Source organism: Takifugu flavidus, chromosome 20, assembly GCF_003711565.1.
Source record: "Takifugu flavidus isolate HTHZ2018 chromosome 20, ASM371156v2, whole genome shotgun sequence".
In the NCBI taxonomy this organism is placed as follows: Eukaryota; Metazoa; Chordata; class Actinopteri; order Tetraodontiformes; family Tetraodontidae; genus Takifugu; species Takifugu flavidus.
Genome location: NC_079539.1, coordinates 380,547 through 396,885, shown reverse-complemented (window position 1 = coordinate 396,885; position 16,339 = coordinate 380,547). Strand labels below are relative to the sequence as shown.

The 16,339-nt window shown below is 43.9% G+C and overlaps 2 protein-coding genes across 2 annotated transcripts; one reads left to right on the top strand and one right to left on the bottom strand.

Annotated features, from left to right (window-relative positions):
- Positions 1-1,611: 1,611 nt before the first annotated feature.
- Positions 1,612-5,995, top strand: stard7 (StAR-related lipid transfer (START) domain containing 7). Its single transcript, XM_057018300.1, has 9 exons — positions 1,612-2,058; positions 2,405-2,866; positions 2,995-3,158; positions 3,290-3,339; positions 3,616-3,726; positions 3,895-3,977; positions 4,062-4,161; positions 4,241-4,325; positions 4,497-5,995. Exons 2-9 carry the CDS (start codon positions 2,412-2,414, stop codon positions 4,673-4,675), a joined length of 1,227 nt encoding a protein of 408 aa, XP_056874280.1. The 5' UTR covers positions 1,612-2,058; positions 2,405-2,411; the 3' UTR covers positions 4,676-5,995.
- A 4,937-nt stretch (positions 5,996-10,932) lies between these two features.
- On the bottom strand, positions 10,933-16,310 carry drg1 (developmentally regulated GTP binding protein 1). The gene is made up of 9 exons (XM_057018303.1): positions 16,112-16,310; positions 15,131-15,254; positions 14,859-15,034; positions 14,707-14,776; positions 14,421-14,590; positions 13,589-13,719; positions 12,629-12,796; positions 12,434-12,556; positions 10,933-11,182 (listed from the first exon to the last, which is right to left on the bottom strand). Exons 1-9 carry the CDS (start codon positions 16,148-16,150, stop codon positions 11,083-11,085), a joined length of 1,101 nt encoding a protein of 366 aa, XP_056874283.1. The 5' UTR covers positions 16,151-16,310; the 3' UTR covers positions 10,933-11,082.
- Positions 16,311-16,339: the final 29 nt, after the last annotated feature.

Sequence of the window (16,339 nt, the reverse complement as noted above, 5' to 3'; positions counted from 1 at the left end):
TTGTACAAATGGGTCGTCTATATTCTTCCCAACCCCATGTGAAAAGTTTCCACAACCAGAGGCCTTTGTTTGTTTGTTAGTGTTCCTTTTTTCTTCTCGTGGTTCTTTTTTTTTAACTGCATCCATGAGAGAGATGATATTCTCGCTGGGATGAAAGGCCAGTGACTGTCATCCTTTTGTTGCCTGTCTTACCCGGTCAAAATGGGTGTCTTTTGGACAGAAGCACATCGGTCAGAATCGGGCTTTTATTAAAAAATAAATGACAGTCTGGTAGAACATTTATTGCATTATTTACAGGTCCTGTCATAATGAGTTATCATCAATATTTGAAGACGTGAGAGCAGAATGTCATTAGCATTGTAGCATTGTATCGCTCCCAAAAACTTGTGTTTAGAAACTTGAGATCCCCCCCAGATATTTTGACTATTTCAAACACTCAACTTCTACTTTTACTCCCCCAGCAAATACCAGATATTTTACCTGACCTGGATGTCTGAGGAAATACCTGAGAACATAAAACAGGTGTGTTTAGGTTCCAGAATAATGGTGTGTATACCCTTAAAAGTTGCTCACTGTATCATGTCTGGACGAGGTACATTAATTTTTATGAATCAAACATAATGAAAAATATGTGAATAATTATATACTATATACTTTCTACTTAAATTAAGAGTTTAATACAAGGTGTTAATATTATTTACTGGGTCAAATAGGTTTGTCGCTTCAAAGGGGTAGGAAATCGATATAGAAGCACATATCTGAAAACTCACCAAACTTGGTCTTATGATGCATTAGTATTCATGAGACTTGTGACTCAAAGAAAACTTGCGCCTGGGGGTTAAAATCTAAATAATAAATAGGAAAATACGTTCCACCCATTTTATAAATGAATCGCAAATATTTTAAATGAAATGCATGTTGACCTGTTAAGTGTTTATTTTGTTGGACTCCATAATGTGAGGAGGCAGCGCCTGCCATTTTCAACGACTACATGCTAATGATTAAATATGAGTCAACATTTTTTAATTTCAAAGAATTTAGGTCCGTAGTTCCAAACACTGAAGATGCAGCGTTGGGATCGTCGTAGCTTTTTTGTTAAACAGCGCCACCACGTGTATCCTACATGCATGTGGCGAGTCAAGTGTTGTGTAACTTTAATTTAAACTACGGCTTGTAAATTTGATGGCTTATTGTACCACAGATGCTCATATGTTTTTGAGGGAACAAAAATCAAAGGATCGATAAATCTTTTTCACGACTGTACATAGTCCTGAACAGTAGAGGGCGCCACACATCTCTAATTCAACCATCCTGTTCACAGGAGAAGAAGAAGCTCTAGCCCGGTACCCTTTATAATGACAGCGTTGCCAACCTAGACACTTTTTCAGGTGTTGGAGGCTGATAGTGTCTTCAAGGGTGCTGTCGTGAGGTCCTCCACGTTCCAAAGCGCTCAAAGACGACCAGGCTGCAGCCCCAATTGCATAGACGCACTCTGCGCACAACCGCCGCTCCTCTCAACCTGACATTTAATCTTTTAGTAAACGGTCAAATTAGCTTTCATTCAAAGCAAGATACTTTATTACAGATATGTTAATTAATGTGGATTTTTTTTTTAATGAAGCATTAAATAAGTTGACCTATTACATTGGCAAAACAGAATCAATGTATACATTTATTTGCATTTCAAAGCACGTTTAGGGTGTTTTTTGCTCACTGTGTTTTTCCCACGTCATTGTTCCTCTCGCTAGTACAATAACGTAATTGTGCAAAAGAAATTTTGCAAATTGGACGAGGACGCCATCTAACGGCTGTAGCGACGTTTTGGAAGACAATAGTGGAAAGTTGGCAACAGACGTACATGCTTGTTATTTAGCAGCCAAAGTTCAGACGGACACCCGAAACAACCAATCACCGTTTCGCGTTTCCGCCGTCCGGCCAATTGGAATCCACGACACCATCATCTGAGGCGGGACTTCCGAGTGGGCGTGTGAGAGTTGGAAGGAAGAGGAGGTCAAATTCAGTTCGATAATCTGGCTAACGCGAGGTTGACAAGATAAGGTGTGCAGTTGAGTAATTAGACAATAAAAAGTGCATTATACATAGTTTAAAATTAAATGCGGCATTAATTAACAGTTTTGATTTTTTTTCTTAAATCCAGCTCGCTGTTAATCTTTGTAACCACAAACCGTGTTAGCTTACCTTAATGCTAACACGCGTGCGCATATGTCCTTTAGTAACCAGCATTTTAGCCAGAGTACAATGTTAAACAAAATTCTGCGTTGTAGTTTGCTTAAAGAGCGTGTGTTGTGAAATCCTACAAAGGTTTCACCCCAAAAATCCTTCGCTTTTTGTCAAAGGTTGGGCTTTTTCCTCTAACTAACCTTTGGAAACTTGTCACGGTCAGAGCTGCCATGTTTCACTCGGTGCTTCGCCGTCCGATCTGCGAGATTGGTGCAAATACTGCAAGACATCAGCGCAACAGATCGATCAGATGGACTGTGAAGGATGGAGGCGAAAAGGCTGAGAAGATGCCGTGGCTGAGCAGAACCATTGGCCTGCTCTCAGTCTGGTTCCAAGGAGCAAGTGTCGACGCCAGTCAGGCTGCAAAATCTGGCTTAAAGAGGAAGGGCTTACTCTCCATATTCGCGGACCACTGCAGCTTTGTGACCGGACAAAGGCTCCGGCGTACGTGGCAGATCGGCGAACTTTACTCCAACCTGTACTCCGAAAGGACCAGACGGGCCTTGGTCAACAGCATATGGCGCAGATTGCAGAGCAAGCATGCCCCCACTGGTAAACTCTTCGCGGCCATGGCTGCTATCTTCGTTTGGGACAAGGAAAGGATTCCAGATGAGGAGATCCACAGGTTTGCTGTCTCTCTGCAGATATGCACGTTGCCGTGTTTGGGTCGTGCCTCTATATTTTCAGGATTTATGGAGGTGGCTGTGCTAAACGCATTGTAACGTCCAACCTGTTCTTCTATCACTTTTGAAGGTGTGGGCTGGAACTGAAGGCTCTCGGGGCTGTCAAAAACCTAGATGCATCTTCAGGGAAAATAACAGGACAGCTCGAACCAGGCTGGGAAGTTGTGATGGAGAAGAGGGACTTTAAAGTTTGGAGGCGCCCAATACCCGACAGCCACCTTTATGAATACAGAGGTCAGCAGACAAGTGTCACGTACGAGCAGCCCCATGAACAAAACATGCCTGTTGCTCAGATAACTTTAATTTGACCTGTGCCTTGATTTTGGTAATATTAACGTGACCTCCCATTTTCATTTTACTCGCAGTGCTGGGCTCATATGATGACGTTACCCCACGGCAGTTCTTCAATGTACAGGTAGTTTTTCAGGAGTCATTGTGCTGCTATGAACATATATTTATTTTGCATCCTCTTTACGCATAAGACTTAAGAACTCTAGGACATTTATATTAGTAAAATATAATAACTGAGATATTTTGACTGTCTAGTAGCTTCTCTCCTCCGTTTTTCTCCCTTGTGTTGTATTGTTATCTCTTGGTATTGCGTAATCACAGCAGTTTTGGTATGTCTGGGACACACTATACTATATTAAGCTATACTTAGCCTTAATTTATCTCTTTCCCTTTCCCCCAGTTGGATACAGAGTACAGGAAAAAATGGGATGCTCTGGTTATTAAGCTTGAAGTGGTGGACAGAGATCCGAACACAGGCTCTGAGATTGTGCACTGGGCCACACACTTTCCTGTAAGTTTCTACACTGCTAGTTTAAGAGAGAAGTCTAGTTTATGCAATATTTGTACAAAGGATACTTTTCTGTTTGTTGTATATGGGGACACTGGTTTTGCCTTATTGAATTAGTGTTTGTTCTGGAATGTCAGCTGCATTCTAATCCTATGTAATCTCCGCTCACAGTATCCCATGTACTCCAGAGACTATGTTTATGTTCGACGCTATGATGTTGATGTCGACAACAACCTGATGATCCTGGTGTCCAGGTAAAGTTGGACCAGTTTGAGAACAAACGTGACCTTTCATAAATCCCAAACCATGAAGTAACAGTTTGAATGGTCCCTTTTTAGAGCTGTGCAGCACCCCAGAGTCCCCGAGACTCAGGAGTTCGTAAGGGTCCATTCGTACCAATCAAAGATGGTCATCCGCCCTCACAAATCATTCGATGAGGTTTGTAAGCTGTTTTGCTACCTGCCTTATTATCACTCGCTTTCGCCTCACCAGTTTTAATCTGCGCTTGCATTTATAGAATGGATTTGATTACCTGCTGACGTACAGTGACAATCCTCAGACGGTCTTTCCTCGCTACTGCGTGAGCTGGATGGTGTCGAGCGGTGAGCGTTTTGTCCGTTACAACTCCGCATTCATTCACATATTTCCGTCTCGCCAAAGCCCAACACTAAAAGACAATTATTTCACAAACTGTGATGGTAGAATATTTTTTCCTGGCCGTTTAATTTTAATTTTCCAAGTGCATGTTGGAATTGTTATTCGTCTTTTGCCAGGCATGCCGGATTTTCTGGAGAAGCTGCATAACGCTGCCCTGAGGGCCAAGAACCTTGAGGTGGGGATCCATGACTACGCTGGCGTCATCAAATCCAGTGACGGCAACCGCCAGTCCAGTCAGGAGCGCCTGAGTGGGGAAAACTCTCACACAGGTGGTTCAGGACAGATCTACGCGTGAGGTCGCCACCGCTGGGAGTATCTGTGGTCGCGTTAGCATTGGCACTTACGCCCTATTTAAACCGTCCGGCCAACCTTTTGGTACATTGTGTAGCGAGATGAAGTTGCTGCCTACATTAGATGGTACAGTTTGTCATTCATGAGGTTTAAAAAAAAAAGACAAGCGAAGACACTGGTTACAGAATTACTGGAAACAGAAATTCTGACTGTCATGTTGCTAATGCAGGTCATGCCGCCACGTTCTTTTTGCCTCTTTTGCTCATATTTTGGGTCCAATCGAGCCAAAATGATCGCAGAAACATTTTTGCCAAAGCACTCTACCCTGTAAATGTTTTGTTGTTATGGAACTCAGAAGCCATTTCATCGGGTTCCTTGTACACTGGTTGAAAATGAGCAGCATTGACATTTTTATTCCCCACAGTGTCTGATGAGGAATTGAAGTCCACTCAATAATGGAGCATAATTGCTTGTGTCACGAGTGAGTTGTCATCAGGGAACAGATGGACTGTAAAAGATGTATCTCCAGATTTCTGCATGAAAACTCGCTTCTGTTTTAGGAAGAAGTAGTTTGGATTCGACCGGAGTTGAGACGCCGTTTGCCTGATTGTGTTTGTTCCAGATTGAGAGCGTTCTGAAAATAAACCAGTTGTGGTGTCTGACAACAGCAGCTAACTCCACACATCCACTCCTGTTCGTTTTGACTTGCAGCGCTCATTTTATATACCAGCACTCTTTTCAGAGAATCACGCTAATCATCCTAATCCATTTCACTCAAATAAAACGTTGGTTTTCAGCTCAAGTTCTGATCTTGGTGTTTACAACAGCGAAACGTTACTAACTATTGCACTATGGGAGTTTGTTTTCTACCTTTTGCTATTATCTCACACAAAAACTGGAAACCATCCTCAATGGTACTGGCTCTGGATGTTCGCCCTGCGTAGAGATAAATGCTCTCTGCAGGAATTCATCTTCTGAACTCATCCTCAATACTTCGGATTTTGTTGCATGGTGTGTTATGAATGTAAAAAGGGCTGTTTCATAACACAAGTGGCTAAATAACACTGTTTCCAGCCTCAGTCTGGCACAAATATCTTGTAATTACCTGAACAACTGAAGTGTTTTCTGGTTAAAATATAAAGTGTTAAAGAAAGGAAACGTGTTTGGGTGGTGAGGAGCATCTGAGGAGCCAGCAGGCCTGATGTTTCTTTTCTCTGCTGTCAGTTTGACTAATGTGTGATATAAACCAACATCTATGAACGGAAGACTTGTGTGATTGTAATTCCAAATCCCAAACCAATGAAATAAACGGATTGTCTTGTAACCCGCAGTGTTCACTCGTTGATTGCAAAACTGGACTCGACCTTGTTTGGAAGTAGCGAGGGGTGATTAGCATCGATGATGTGCCAAGCAGACGCTATAGTCCTGTCTAATGGGATTATCTGGAAATCCTATAGCGCCGGTCTGGTTGTAAGGTCAAAGACGGACTGCCTGCAGGCTTGCTAGCATAGCGCACTAAAAACAACTGTTCAATCCATCATCTGCAGCATAAACTGACAGTTTCACACAAATGTGAACTCTGGTACATCCAAAAGTTTAGTTTGCAGAAATCGAGCTTTATTCAAATTTATTATTTTTTTGGCAACTCATTAAAGAAAATCCACCCTACACATACACCTAAATAAATATTCTCAGTCAGGGGAATTGGAAACTAGTCCTCCAGGGCTGCAATCCAGCTGGGTTTTCTGTCCTCCCAGGCAGAAAAGAGCTTTCCGTGGGAACCCAGGAGAGAGTTGCAGCCCTGAAGGTCTGGGTTCTGACGGCCCTGTTCTAGGTTATCGTTGTATTTAAAGAAGTCTGTGAGTTTGTGGTGAATGATGGTAGTACAACCACAATCAAAATACTGTGGCGCGTGGTATCCCTCCGCCTTCCCTAAGAGTACAGGTTGCCAGTTATGTTACCGGATCCATCAAGAACCGCTACATTTTAATGATGTACTTCCTCAATTACGTTTCCTACCGCCATTATATGTTGGAATGTTAGAAATTATTCGACCGTGTCATAGCATTATGCCAGAGAGTAGGGCTCTGATAATGTGTTGCTAATGCTAGCAAGCGACTCGCCTTTTTTTATATCTTAATTAATTTCCTAGTCAAGTAAGTGATTCACGTGGTGCGCTAGAGTCAACGATCATAAATAAGTTATTCGATTGTTGAGGATATTTGCAAGCTCCATGCCTACATTAATTAGAATGAAGTTAGCCAAACGTAGGTGAATCTTACCTGTCCAGGTGAAAATGATCAACTTCTCTTGTCGAGTCTTCAAATTCTCCACTTTCAGTCATCTCCTCTATCCGTCCAAAATCGATGTTTTTGTGAATTACAATAAAGCCATTTTAGGGTTAATACTGACAGAAATTGGCGATCCGAAACGTTCGCAACTCAGTGGTCTGGTAACTGGCAACCCGGATGTCGAAACATTTCTGACTCCGTGATTGGTAGATCGGTGGTGGGCGGAGCTACAGGCCAAAACACAAAATTCTCAACACTATTTTCGGGCTGATACTTCACTTTTGAATCGACAATATTCTGGCTGGGTCACTGTTGTCAGTGATGCATTTGACATTTGCACGATCTCCTAAAGTCTGCTGGAGTATCAGGGCCATTTTGTACTTTAAATAAATGTCTTACTTGCATAAAATTTGCAAGGATTTTAATAAGTAAGTAACAACCACATGTCAAAATGTCAGCTGTGAAAATAATTGATTTTTCTTCTTTAGCTTTGGGATCATAAATAGGGCTGTGTTGGAGGTGGCATCTACCGCCCTTGAATTACATCACACCATTAAATGGTGAAACAAGACTGAATATCCATCATTTTAACTTCCTGCTTGTCGCAGTGCCAGTTTATAAAGAACCCTTTATTTTTCTCCATGTACAACATATCCATATGAAGAAGATATATATATATATAAAGAACAGAGGAGTCTTTTTTTAAACCTGTTGCATTTATTGGGTAAATGTCTAAACTGTTATTAGAGTTACAGGACAACACAGGTCGATGTAAAAACATATTTTATTGTCATTTCAAGACCATTAACTTGGTGTCTGTGTGTCTCTGCGGGTTGATTTGCAGCCCAGTGACTCGTCCTAAAAGATTGACCTCCATTGGCTGAAATTATTGGCCCCGAGTTAAAGCAACAGAGCACTTACAGTAATTGATTGTTCACAAATCTGCCAAACCAAGCAGGTTGTAGAAGATGACCTTCTGCCTGCATCCAGCCTAAAGGAAAGCCTCCATTAAAACACACGGGGTCTTTACATCGTATTTATTAGCATCAATTTGGACATATATTTCAGTTTATCCCATTTGTAAAACCTTCATTTTATCCAGAATTCCTGGTCATCAAATGTATATCTAAAAATATGTATCAGTAGTTCTAAAACCGGCAAAGGGTGTTGGAGATTTAAAGTAGTTTAGGGGTCCAACAATGGCAGAGGAAAGCGCTCACAAGCCTCCAAGGTGCTTGGCACAACCATGGACACACGATGCACTGCATGGTTAGATCAAGCACAATGGGGTCCTGGGCAAAACCAACCATTGACCCCATCCCCCACCCTTTATCTGTTCCTTTGGCTATTTCTGTTGGCGGGAATAAAATCTCAAAACCTCTCGAAGGACTTTCAGTCGAGAGAATTTCTTGTTCTTGAACTTCGATCCCGGGTCGTATCTGTCCTCGAATCGAAAGGCGCGAGGGTGGAGACCCAAGCACCTGATGTTGTTCCTAAATTAAACCCACGACGCAACACCGGTTTACCGTTAGAAGAGAAATGTTGCAGATGAGAACATCTGCAGAATAAAAAAAGATTAGTCATTGGTCACACCCACTGCGGAAAGAGGGGCTGCGCACAAACTGCGACAAACCCCACCCACCAGTACGCCTCGTCCCACTTGGCTATGCAAGGCAGGAAAATTCTACGAAATTCTACCACCAATTTAGAAACAAGACATTCGGATGTGAAAAGTCGCTCGGATTTACAGCAAGCACGACCGGGTTAAGACGCTGTTACTAGAGCAGCTAATCACAGGAAATAGAGTCGGAAATCGTTGAGATTCCAGTGACTGATACTCGAGTCACCGACTATAATCGAAGTTGTGTGGCCAAAGAAGCCAGTGGACTCCAGAATTACTTTCAATCAGAGCCAAAGACGCAACCCTTCTTGACATTTTAGCCTTAACTTTGTTAGCGGTCACTGAGCGCAGTGTCGGAGTCCTGATGCCATCACGCTAAGAGAGCTGCTTCTCCCAGAGGTCGGCCAATCTCGTTACCTCGCATCCCGTCCAGTTCCCCTGGGACATCTTATTGAAATCAGAGAGCTTTGGTGCCATAATCGAGTTAGAGATCTGGCAACTGAACCACTTTGTGTGATGAAATTAGCCCCACGGTACGCGCCCCAAAGAGAAACCCAGCCTTTGTTGGACCAAATGGTATGAAAATGGGAGTGTTTTGGGTGGAAATGGACAGAGGTGTTTTGAACATGTTGAAGGGGTGAAATGTGGCCGATGGGGATGGTTTCTGGACATGGATGGTTGTAATACATGACAACTTACCGTTTGACTCCAAAATGAAACAAAAGCCTAGAATTTACTGTCAACCTGGCTAAAATATTACAGAGAAATTGTCCTTAGAAGTACAAAAATGAAAAAAAAAAAAAAAAGGTTGTTGAAATAGTCTTTGGACTGACGGTCGCGGTGACCAACTCGACCAAGTCTTACGACTCTACGAACACAAATCTGAACTTACGCTGGATTTACCCACAACCTGGTGTTGTTGCCTTTAGTGGAATATCTTCTTCACCTCTGGTCTCTCCATAAACCCACCTTCTCCTTCTGGATCCATCCTTGGTGTTGGCTGGACTGAGGCGAGTCGGCGCTCTCGGCTGCGTCTTGGTGGTCTTCTAGCTTGGTCTACTGGAGGCAGACTGTCCTGACTGCGTCCCCAGCACCCTTCAAGTCCCCATCTCCTGCCCCTCCTTCAAGCTAGGAGGGGTTGGCAATGTTCACTTGGGATAGGTGCACTGACAAGGAGGACTTGGTCAGGCTAGGATTGGACGTGGGTTGGGGAGTTTGTGAGGGGGGGCCCCCTGGATCCGCATTTCATAAATATTAATATAGAGTCCTCCCTCTCCAAATGGGTAGATTCTTTAATTTTGTTAGAGGGGGAAGTGCTTTATTCACTTAATGGCTTTTATTAGTGCCTGGTCTTCAACTCTTTCATTAGCTAAAGTGCTGCTATAATTTACAGGGTCTGAGCGGAGGGGGGTGTCTGAGGAGGGCTGATCCGGCTGCTGTCGGACATGCAGCATCGACCACTGCAGCTTTTCCTTAAAAAGTCCTTTCTGCATCGACTCGGGACCGATACCCAAATCACACAACTGCATCCAGGCTGTGATGAGTGTTGCACTCCATCTTTGTGTCCGTTTGGAAGCCTGTTGCGTCAGAATTCCCGTTAAAACACACAAGACAAAGGACCCAACATAACACCGAACGGGGCTGTGGATGAAGGAAAAGTTGAAAAGTTTGCACGAGCCAAATGCCGTCGGAATTAATTTAACGCTGGTAATGAAGGTCTGCAGTATCTTTGCAGCACATTAGTAAGACCTCAGCCTTCAGGAGCATGTATGCATGACTGTTCTGCTCAGTTTCTATCACACTGGCGCCGTTTGTGTCATGTGTTCAGACAAAAATGGCCGCCAGCCGCTGCAGCGTAACGACATTAGACCAGACCGGCCCGCACAAGCGCTCTGATGAAATGCTCTTTATTTTATTTTGCTCTGTGGAGTCTTGTTAGTCGTGAACAGCTGGCTTATGATGTCCCCAGACTGCGGCTGAGTGAATGAACTGATTAACCTGAGTGGTCGTCCCTAGCAGAGGGAGGGTCTGGTGGGGGGGGGGCGGCCCCGCCTGCCTGAGTAACTGCCTTCATCATCAATGTCACATAAATCACCGGGCTGGACGGGCCCTTCAGATGAGCCTCCTCTGTTGCTGGGACTGTAATGGCTGCAGTAACTGTGCGGCGTGTCTGACGGAGACCATGTTAGCCATGATGGAGATGAGGTGGGGGGGGGCTCGGTGATGCAACACGTCTGTGACGCTTCAGCGCTAGACCACACGTAGCGGACTCTATTACCCTGATTTATACGGAGGGAAAAAGGGACCCACGTTTGGGGAGAAAGGCGGCAAACAGGCACGACGACAAGATCCTTTCATGTGTTTTTATTGTACAGACCAAGCGATATTCAATATGAACTATTCATGGTGTGGAGGTTAACCAGGCGTCGCATGTTTTAATGGATGTGCTTCACTAGAGAGAGGACAGCGAAGCAGAGGCCACGCGGTCAGGACGCCGCTTCACTTCTTCACCAGCTGGATAACGTCTTCGTCCTCCATCACGTGGTCCTTGCCCACTTTCTGCGGGTTGTGTTTAACAGACGAGCCCCAGACCAGAGCGCTAAAAAAAGAAGGAGTTGTAAAATCACCATTAATTTTATTTCCCGCCAGAAAAAAAACGGCGGCGGCCGATGCCTCAATTACACAGAAACGCACAATTATTCCGTCTGAGTGCAACTGCAAAAGTAACCTACAGGGTGCAATGACAGCCTTCAGGCTTTCTGATCACGCCCGCCACCGTTTGACCCGTCCGTTCCCTGGAGGAGGGGTGACGCTCAGTGGCATTAGCATACGGGCTGATTGATGATCTGGCTGCGGCCATTTGGAGATGGTGGCGCTACACATCATCCCACATCTGAATCCTTGCCATAAAGCAGGTGAGCGCGGTGATTAAAGTGGCTGTGTCGTTTCAAGCCATCCGAAGACCACTAATCATGGCACCCAACTCAACGGAAATAAAACGACTTGTCGTGAGGAATAAAGACAAATGATTTCGCCACAAACTGACATCTACAGGGAGAAAAGCTGCTGCTGCAATTAAGTTGCTTTTCATTATATCTTCCTAAAATCCACGACTAGACTTGGCCAGCGGCTGACATTTGATCATCTTATTTTTGCGTGTTCTTACACACGGAGCAAAATAAGCATTTCCTCTGTAAAGTGAGGACATTTTGGCTGGACATTTGTGGGGACAACCTTCCAGGGCGGTTTAAGGCTGCAGGTTAAAATGGGGTTGAGGCTGGGCACCTAGTTGTACTGGTGAAGAGGTTAGTTTGGGGGGCTGGGACACACATTATGTTAATGAGAGTTCTCGTGCAGACAGGAGTGTGTGTGCTCTTGTACTTGATACATACTGATTACCATCATACTCCTACTAGCAAATTGAAGACATTTTTGGGAAGTGAGGACATTTTGTCTCTTTGTCACGGCATCAAAGGACAGTACGAAGGTTAAGACATAGGTTTGTGTTAGGGGGTTGGTCAGGGTTATGGTAAGGATGTGTGTGTGTGTGTGTGTGTGTGTGCAAATGTATATGATGACAACTCTGTGACTGAGTGATCTTTTTCTTTTGGATTACTAAATCCATAAAGGAAATACAGGAATACTACATTCAGAGCTCAGCCCCACCCCTCTGATCAGCTGCCATCTTATCACAAAGTTCACCTCAGAATCTTCTCTAGGTGGAGAATTTGTCTCCATTACGTCTTAAACCGTTATTGACAGCTGAATAAGACAAATAATTGCATAACAACGTGCTGGCTTTCATCAAACGTGCATCCCAAAAGTGGAAAAAAAGCAGTCGTTTACTCACTACTTGAATTCTTTGATGAGATTTTTGTGAATTTTCAAGCAGAAATCCTCCACAGCAGTCTTCTCGTCAGGGAGCACGACCGGAGAGGTGTAATCAGGCAGCTGGCCTTTGGGTTTAGTGTAGCTGCAAACCAACGTGTCACGTGTCAGAATGGTGAAAACGCACCGTTCAACTGCACCTCTAGAGGCGACTTACATGCGCACAAGCCTCAGGTAGTCCCAAATCTTCTCCAGCAGGTCGTCGAAGTTCCAGCGGTGGTGAGCTGAAATGGGTACGCAGTGCGGCACCTTGTAGATGATGTCGAGCTCCTCGATGGAAATCTGATCAATTTTGTTCAGCACGTAGATGCACGGGATGTAGACCCTGTGGTGACAGTGACAGTGAGCAGCTGCATGATCAGCCATTAGGGCAGAAACATCAGAGGTGCATTTACAGACCTGCCTTCTGTTCAAGAAACAAAATAACTTGTCACAAAGTCGCGCTGATGAAATGCTTTTTGCCGTCTGTGCTGCAGTGCTGCACTCTGATCGCTGCCCGGCAAGATTCCCGCTTAGCATTCCCGCCTCTTAGTGCCAGGTTTAAAACAAATGCGCTTCTAAAATCGAGTCCATTCTGTGTCTCTAAACCAGAACCAGAACCTCGTTGCCATTTTCTTTACTTTCGTCGAGCATTTTGCTGTTTTTTTTGAAAGACAAATGCTGAAAAAAAAGACAAAACTCTTTGCCCAGTTTATGTATTAAATTCTGACACTGGAGTGCATTTTAATTGCATTATTTTTTTCCTGCTCTGACAGGAGAGCCACCCTCCGCAGCCTCAGCTGCAGTGGCCGCTTGTCGCATGTCTGTTGCTTTGCACAGACCGCTGAGATCCTCCGCCGTGACGCCAGATCCGAGAAATTCGCCCCAGAGTTACGGCATTTGCGACAGTTTCACATTTGACATTGAGTGGAGGTAATATATGTGTGTTACATGCAATACATCATCAGTGCATGTGACAAACCGGTCTGGCTAGAACGCGATCTCATACGTGAGCAGCATTTTTAAATTTATCTGCATTGGGAAAAAAATGGAATTTAAATGGGGAAAAAGGATTTCAACAGGCCACACCCGCTGGGACGGACTAAACAGGGCCCATTTTGGCACTTCAGCAGCTTACCGATTTCCCTCTACTACATCAATGAGGTCATCAGCTGTGACATCGCTACGCAGAGTCACGTCCGCGTTGTGGATCTTGTACTCTGCCAGGATACTCTTCACCGTGTCACCGTCCAGCTCGGTCTGGGCACACTTGGGGGGGCAGAAGAAGCAAAAGAATGAACTAGGTAAACTAACATAAATTTGTCTCCTGTATAGTCGAGGGGTGGCAAATACAACCTCTTTAAAGAGAGGAGAAAAAGACACAGTGCCATTCTAAGCATGACCAGCAGGCGGCAGCACTGGAGTGTTTGACAGACAAGGTAATGTGACAAAAAGGGTTTCTGCAAACCATAAAACATCTTAAATACAAAACCAGTAATACTTGGGAGCCTTTACAGCTTTCCATATTTTAGCCGGTCCCACTACAAGGCCGAGAGGTGTCATGCTTAGATCGGGTTCTGTATTTGTTGTTCTGGGAATCATGGAGACAGTTAAAGTGGCTGCAAGAATGAGATATTACAGCAGAATTCAATCCAAAAATTGCTGCATTTTCCCCATTTCCCTCTTCATTCTTGCAGTTTCACTGCTGCTCAGGGCTACAGCTGTAAACTGGGCCGGGCCATCTGTCCCTCAAAAGAGAGCTGAAGAGATGCTCATTAATATTGCTGCAGTGGGAAACAGAGTGTGCCCTCAGAAAGGGATTGATACAGGAGAAGGAGTAAGAAAAATAGACCTTAAAATTACAGAGAGCTTTAATAAACTAAATTATAGAGTGATTGCTTTCAATATCAAACAATGCCCAGTTTAATCAGTGGCAACATCAGTGAGTAATAACACAACGTGAGACCAACCGTGGCGGTGAAGTTGATGCCTCCTTTGTCTTTCTTTTTAAAGCCAATGTTGGGGGGCTCTTTGTTCAGCCGGATGCCAAAGCCTTCCAGTTCGTGTTCTATCAGTTTCTTGTGTCCAAGTGGTTTCAACACGTCGAGCACGATCAAGATTAGGTTGCAAGTTCGAGCCACTGGCACAAAAGAGGCAGGGAAAGATGAAAGTGAGCATGAATGGATGTCGTTGCTTCTGTAGCAGATAGAATACGGAGCAAATCAATATTAATTCTGTTCGATTTTTGCTCATCACCTGCAATAACCTGCCGGCCTCTACCCTTGCCATCTTTAGCTCCCTCGATAATTCCTGGAAGATCCAGAAGCTAACAAGAAACAACCAATAAAAATAAAGCAACCACATAGCCATTTTTGTTTGTGCTGGGTATAAAAACCACCCTTGTCTACCTGAATTTTGGCACCTTTGTAGCGAACGACCCCAGGCACAGTTGTCAGAGTGGTGAATTCATAGGCGGCGACCTCAGAATACACACCTGCGAGGTTACTGAGCAGCGTGGACTTTCCCACTGACGGGAAACCCACAAAGCCGATACGTGCATCACCAGTTTTCGCAACATCAAAACCTAAGACGACGAACATTGGAAATAATTACATGTGATGCTTTAACGACACAAATGACTGCTTAGTTGGAAGCATGCAGTCCAAACGGTGGTCCACACCTTCTCCTGCAGCACCACCGCCACCTCCTTTCGGCGTGATCAGCTCCCTGCGCAGCTTGGCCAGACGTGCTTTGAGCAGACCCAAGTGGTGAGCCGTGGCCTTGTTCTTCTGCGTCCTGGCCATCTAAAGAAGACCAACGCGCAGGTTTACGTGTTATCTTGCATGAGAAGTTAACAACTCACCAGAATAACAGTATTGTTCTAATAAAGACATAATTATTATGCATTAATATAAGGCTTGTATTTAGCAATACTACCCCCAAAAACACGTTTGTACTTGAAAACTCAAAGCATTTTAATGAGGTTGTTTCAATTATAGGCCCATTGTGTTGGTACTGGAGGAGGCAGGGACCATCTGTAGCCTGTTAATGTTACTACAGCCACAACACCAAATATCCCATTTTCATTCAGTTGGGTGACAATCAACATAGCATGATAACACATTCAGAAATCTAAATATATATAGCATTAAGATAGTATCAAAAGCACAGGTAAAACATGTAATATTAGAAAGACCAATGTGACCTTTTGCATAAAAAATGAGAACTAATTCAAGGATGTAACAAATTCATACACGACTTAAAATAGCGCCAACAGCTGACACTGAAAGCTAATTTACAGTTTTGTCTTCGGAGAAACAACCAAATGTGGAGAAAAAAAAATAATTTTCAAAAAACTGCCATGCGGTTGATTAATTGATTTTTTTGTTTTACAAGTTTTACACTAGCAGCATCTATATTCCTGGCTTAGTATGGGGAAAATAGAGCTCATTCAATTTCAATGAAACCCCTGATAATTCCTTTACAAATAAAATGACAACGTCAGGTAATATTTTATTTTACGTTTGTAAAACACGCTATAATCTGTCAGTGTAGCAGAAGGCCGGGCTGAGGAAGCAGGCTAATATGTGTTAGCCCTGTCCGCTAGCAGTTAGCTTCAACGTGTCTAACTAGGCTGCCCGGATAACTATCAAAACCTTACCTCATTTTCAATCTCTGCTATTTTAGCAAGAATACTCATGGTGACTTTGAATCCTGTTTATCAAAAGCCAAGTCTGATAGTGTTTGAGATATTCCACATGAAGGTTTATAAGGTTAAAGTTGATGTTATGTAGCAGGCTCGCTAGCCTCCAGCATGCAAGAGCCGCTGTGCGTCTCTCAGCGTGAAGCATCGCGAGATTCCGGGGTAAAAGGGGAAAATATTCCCAGT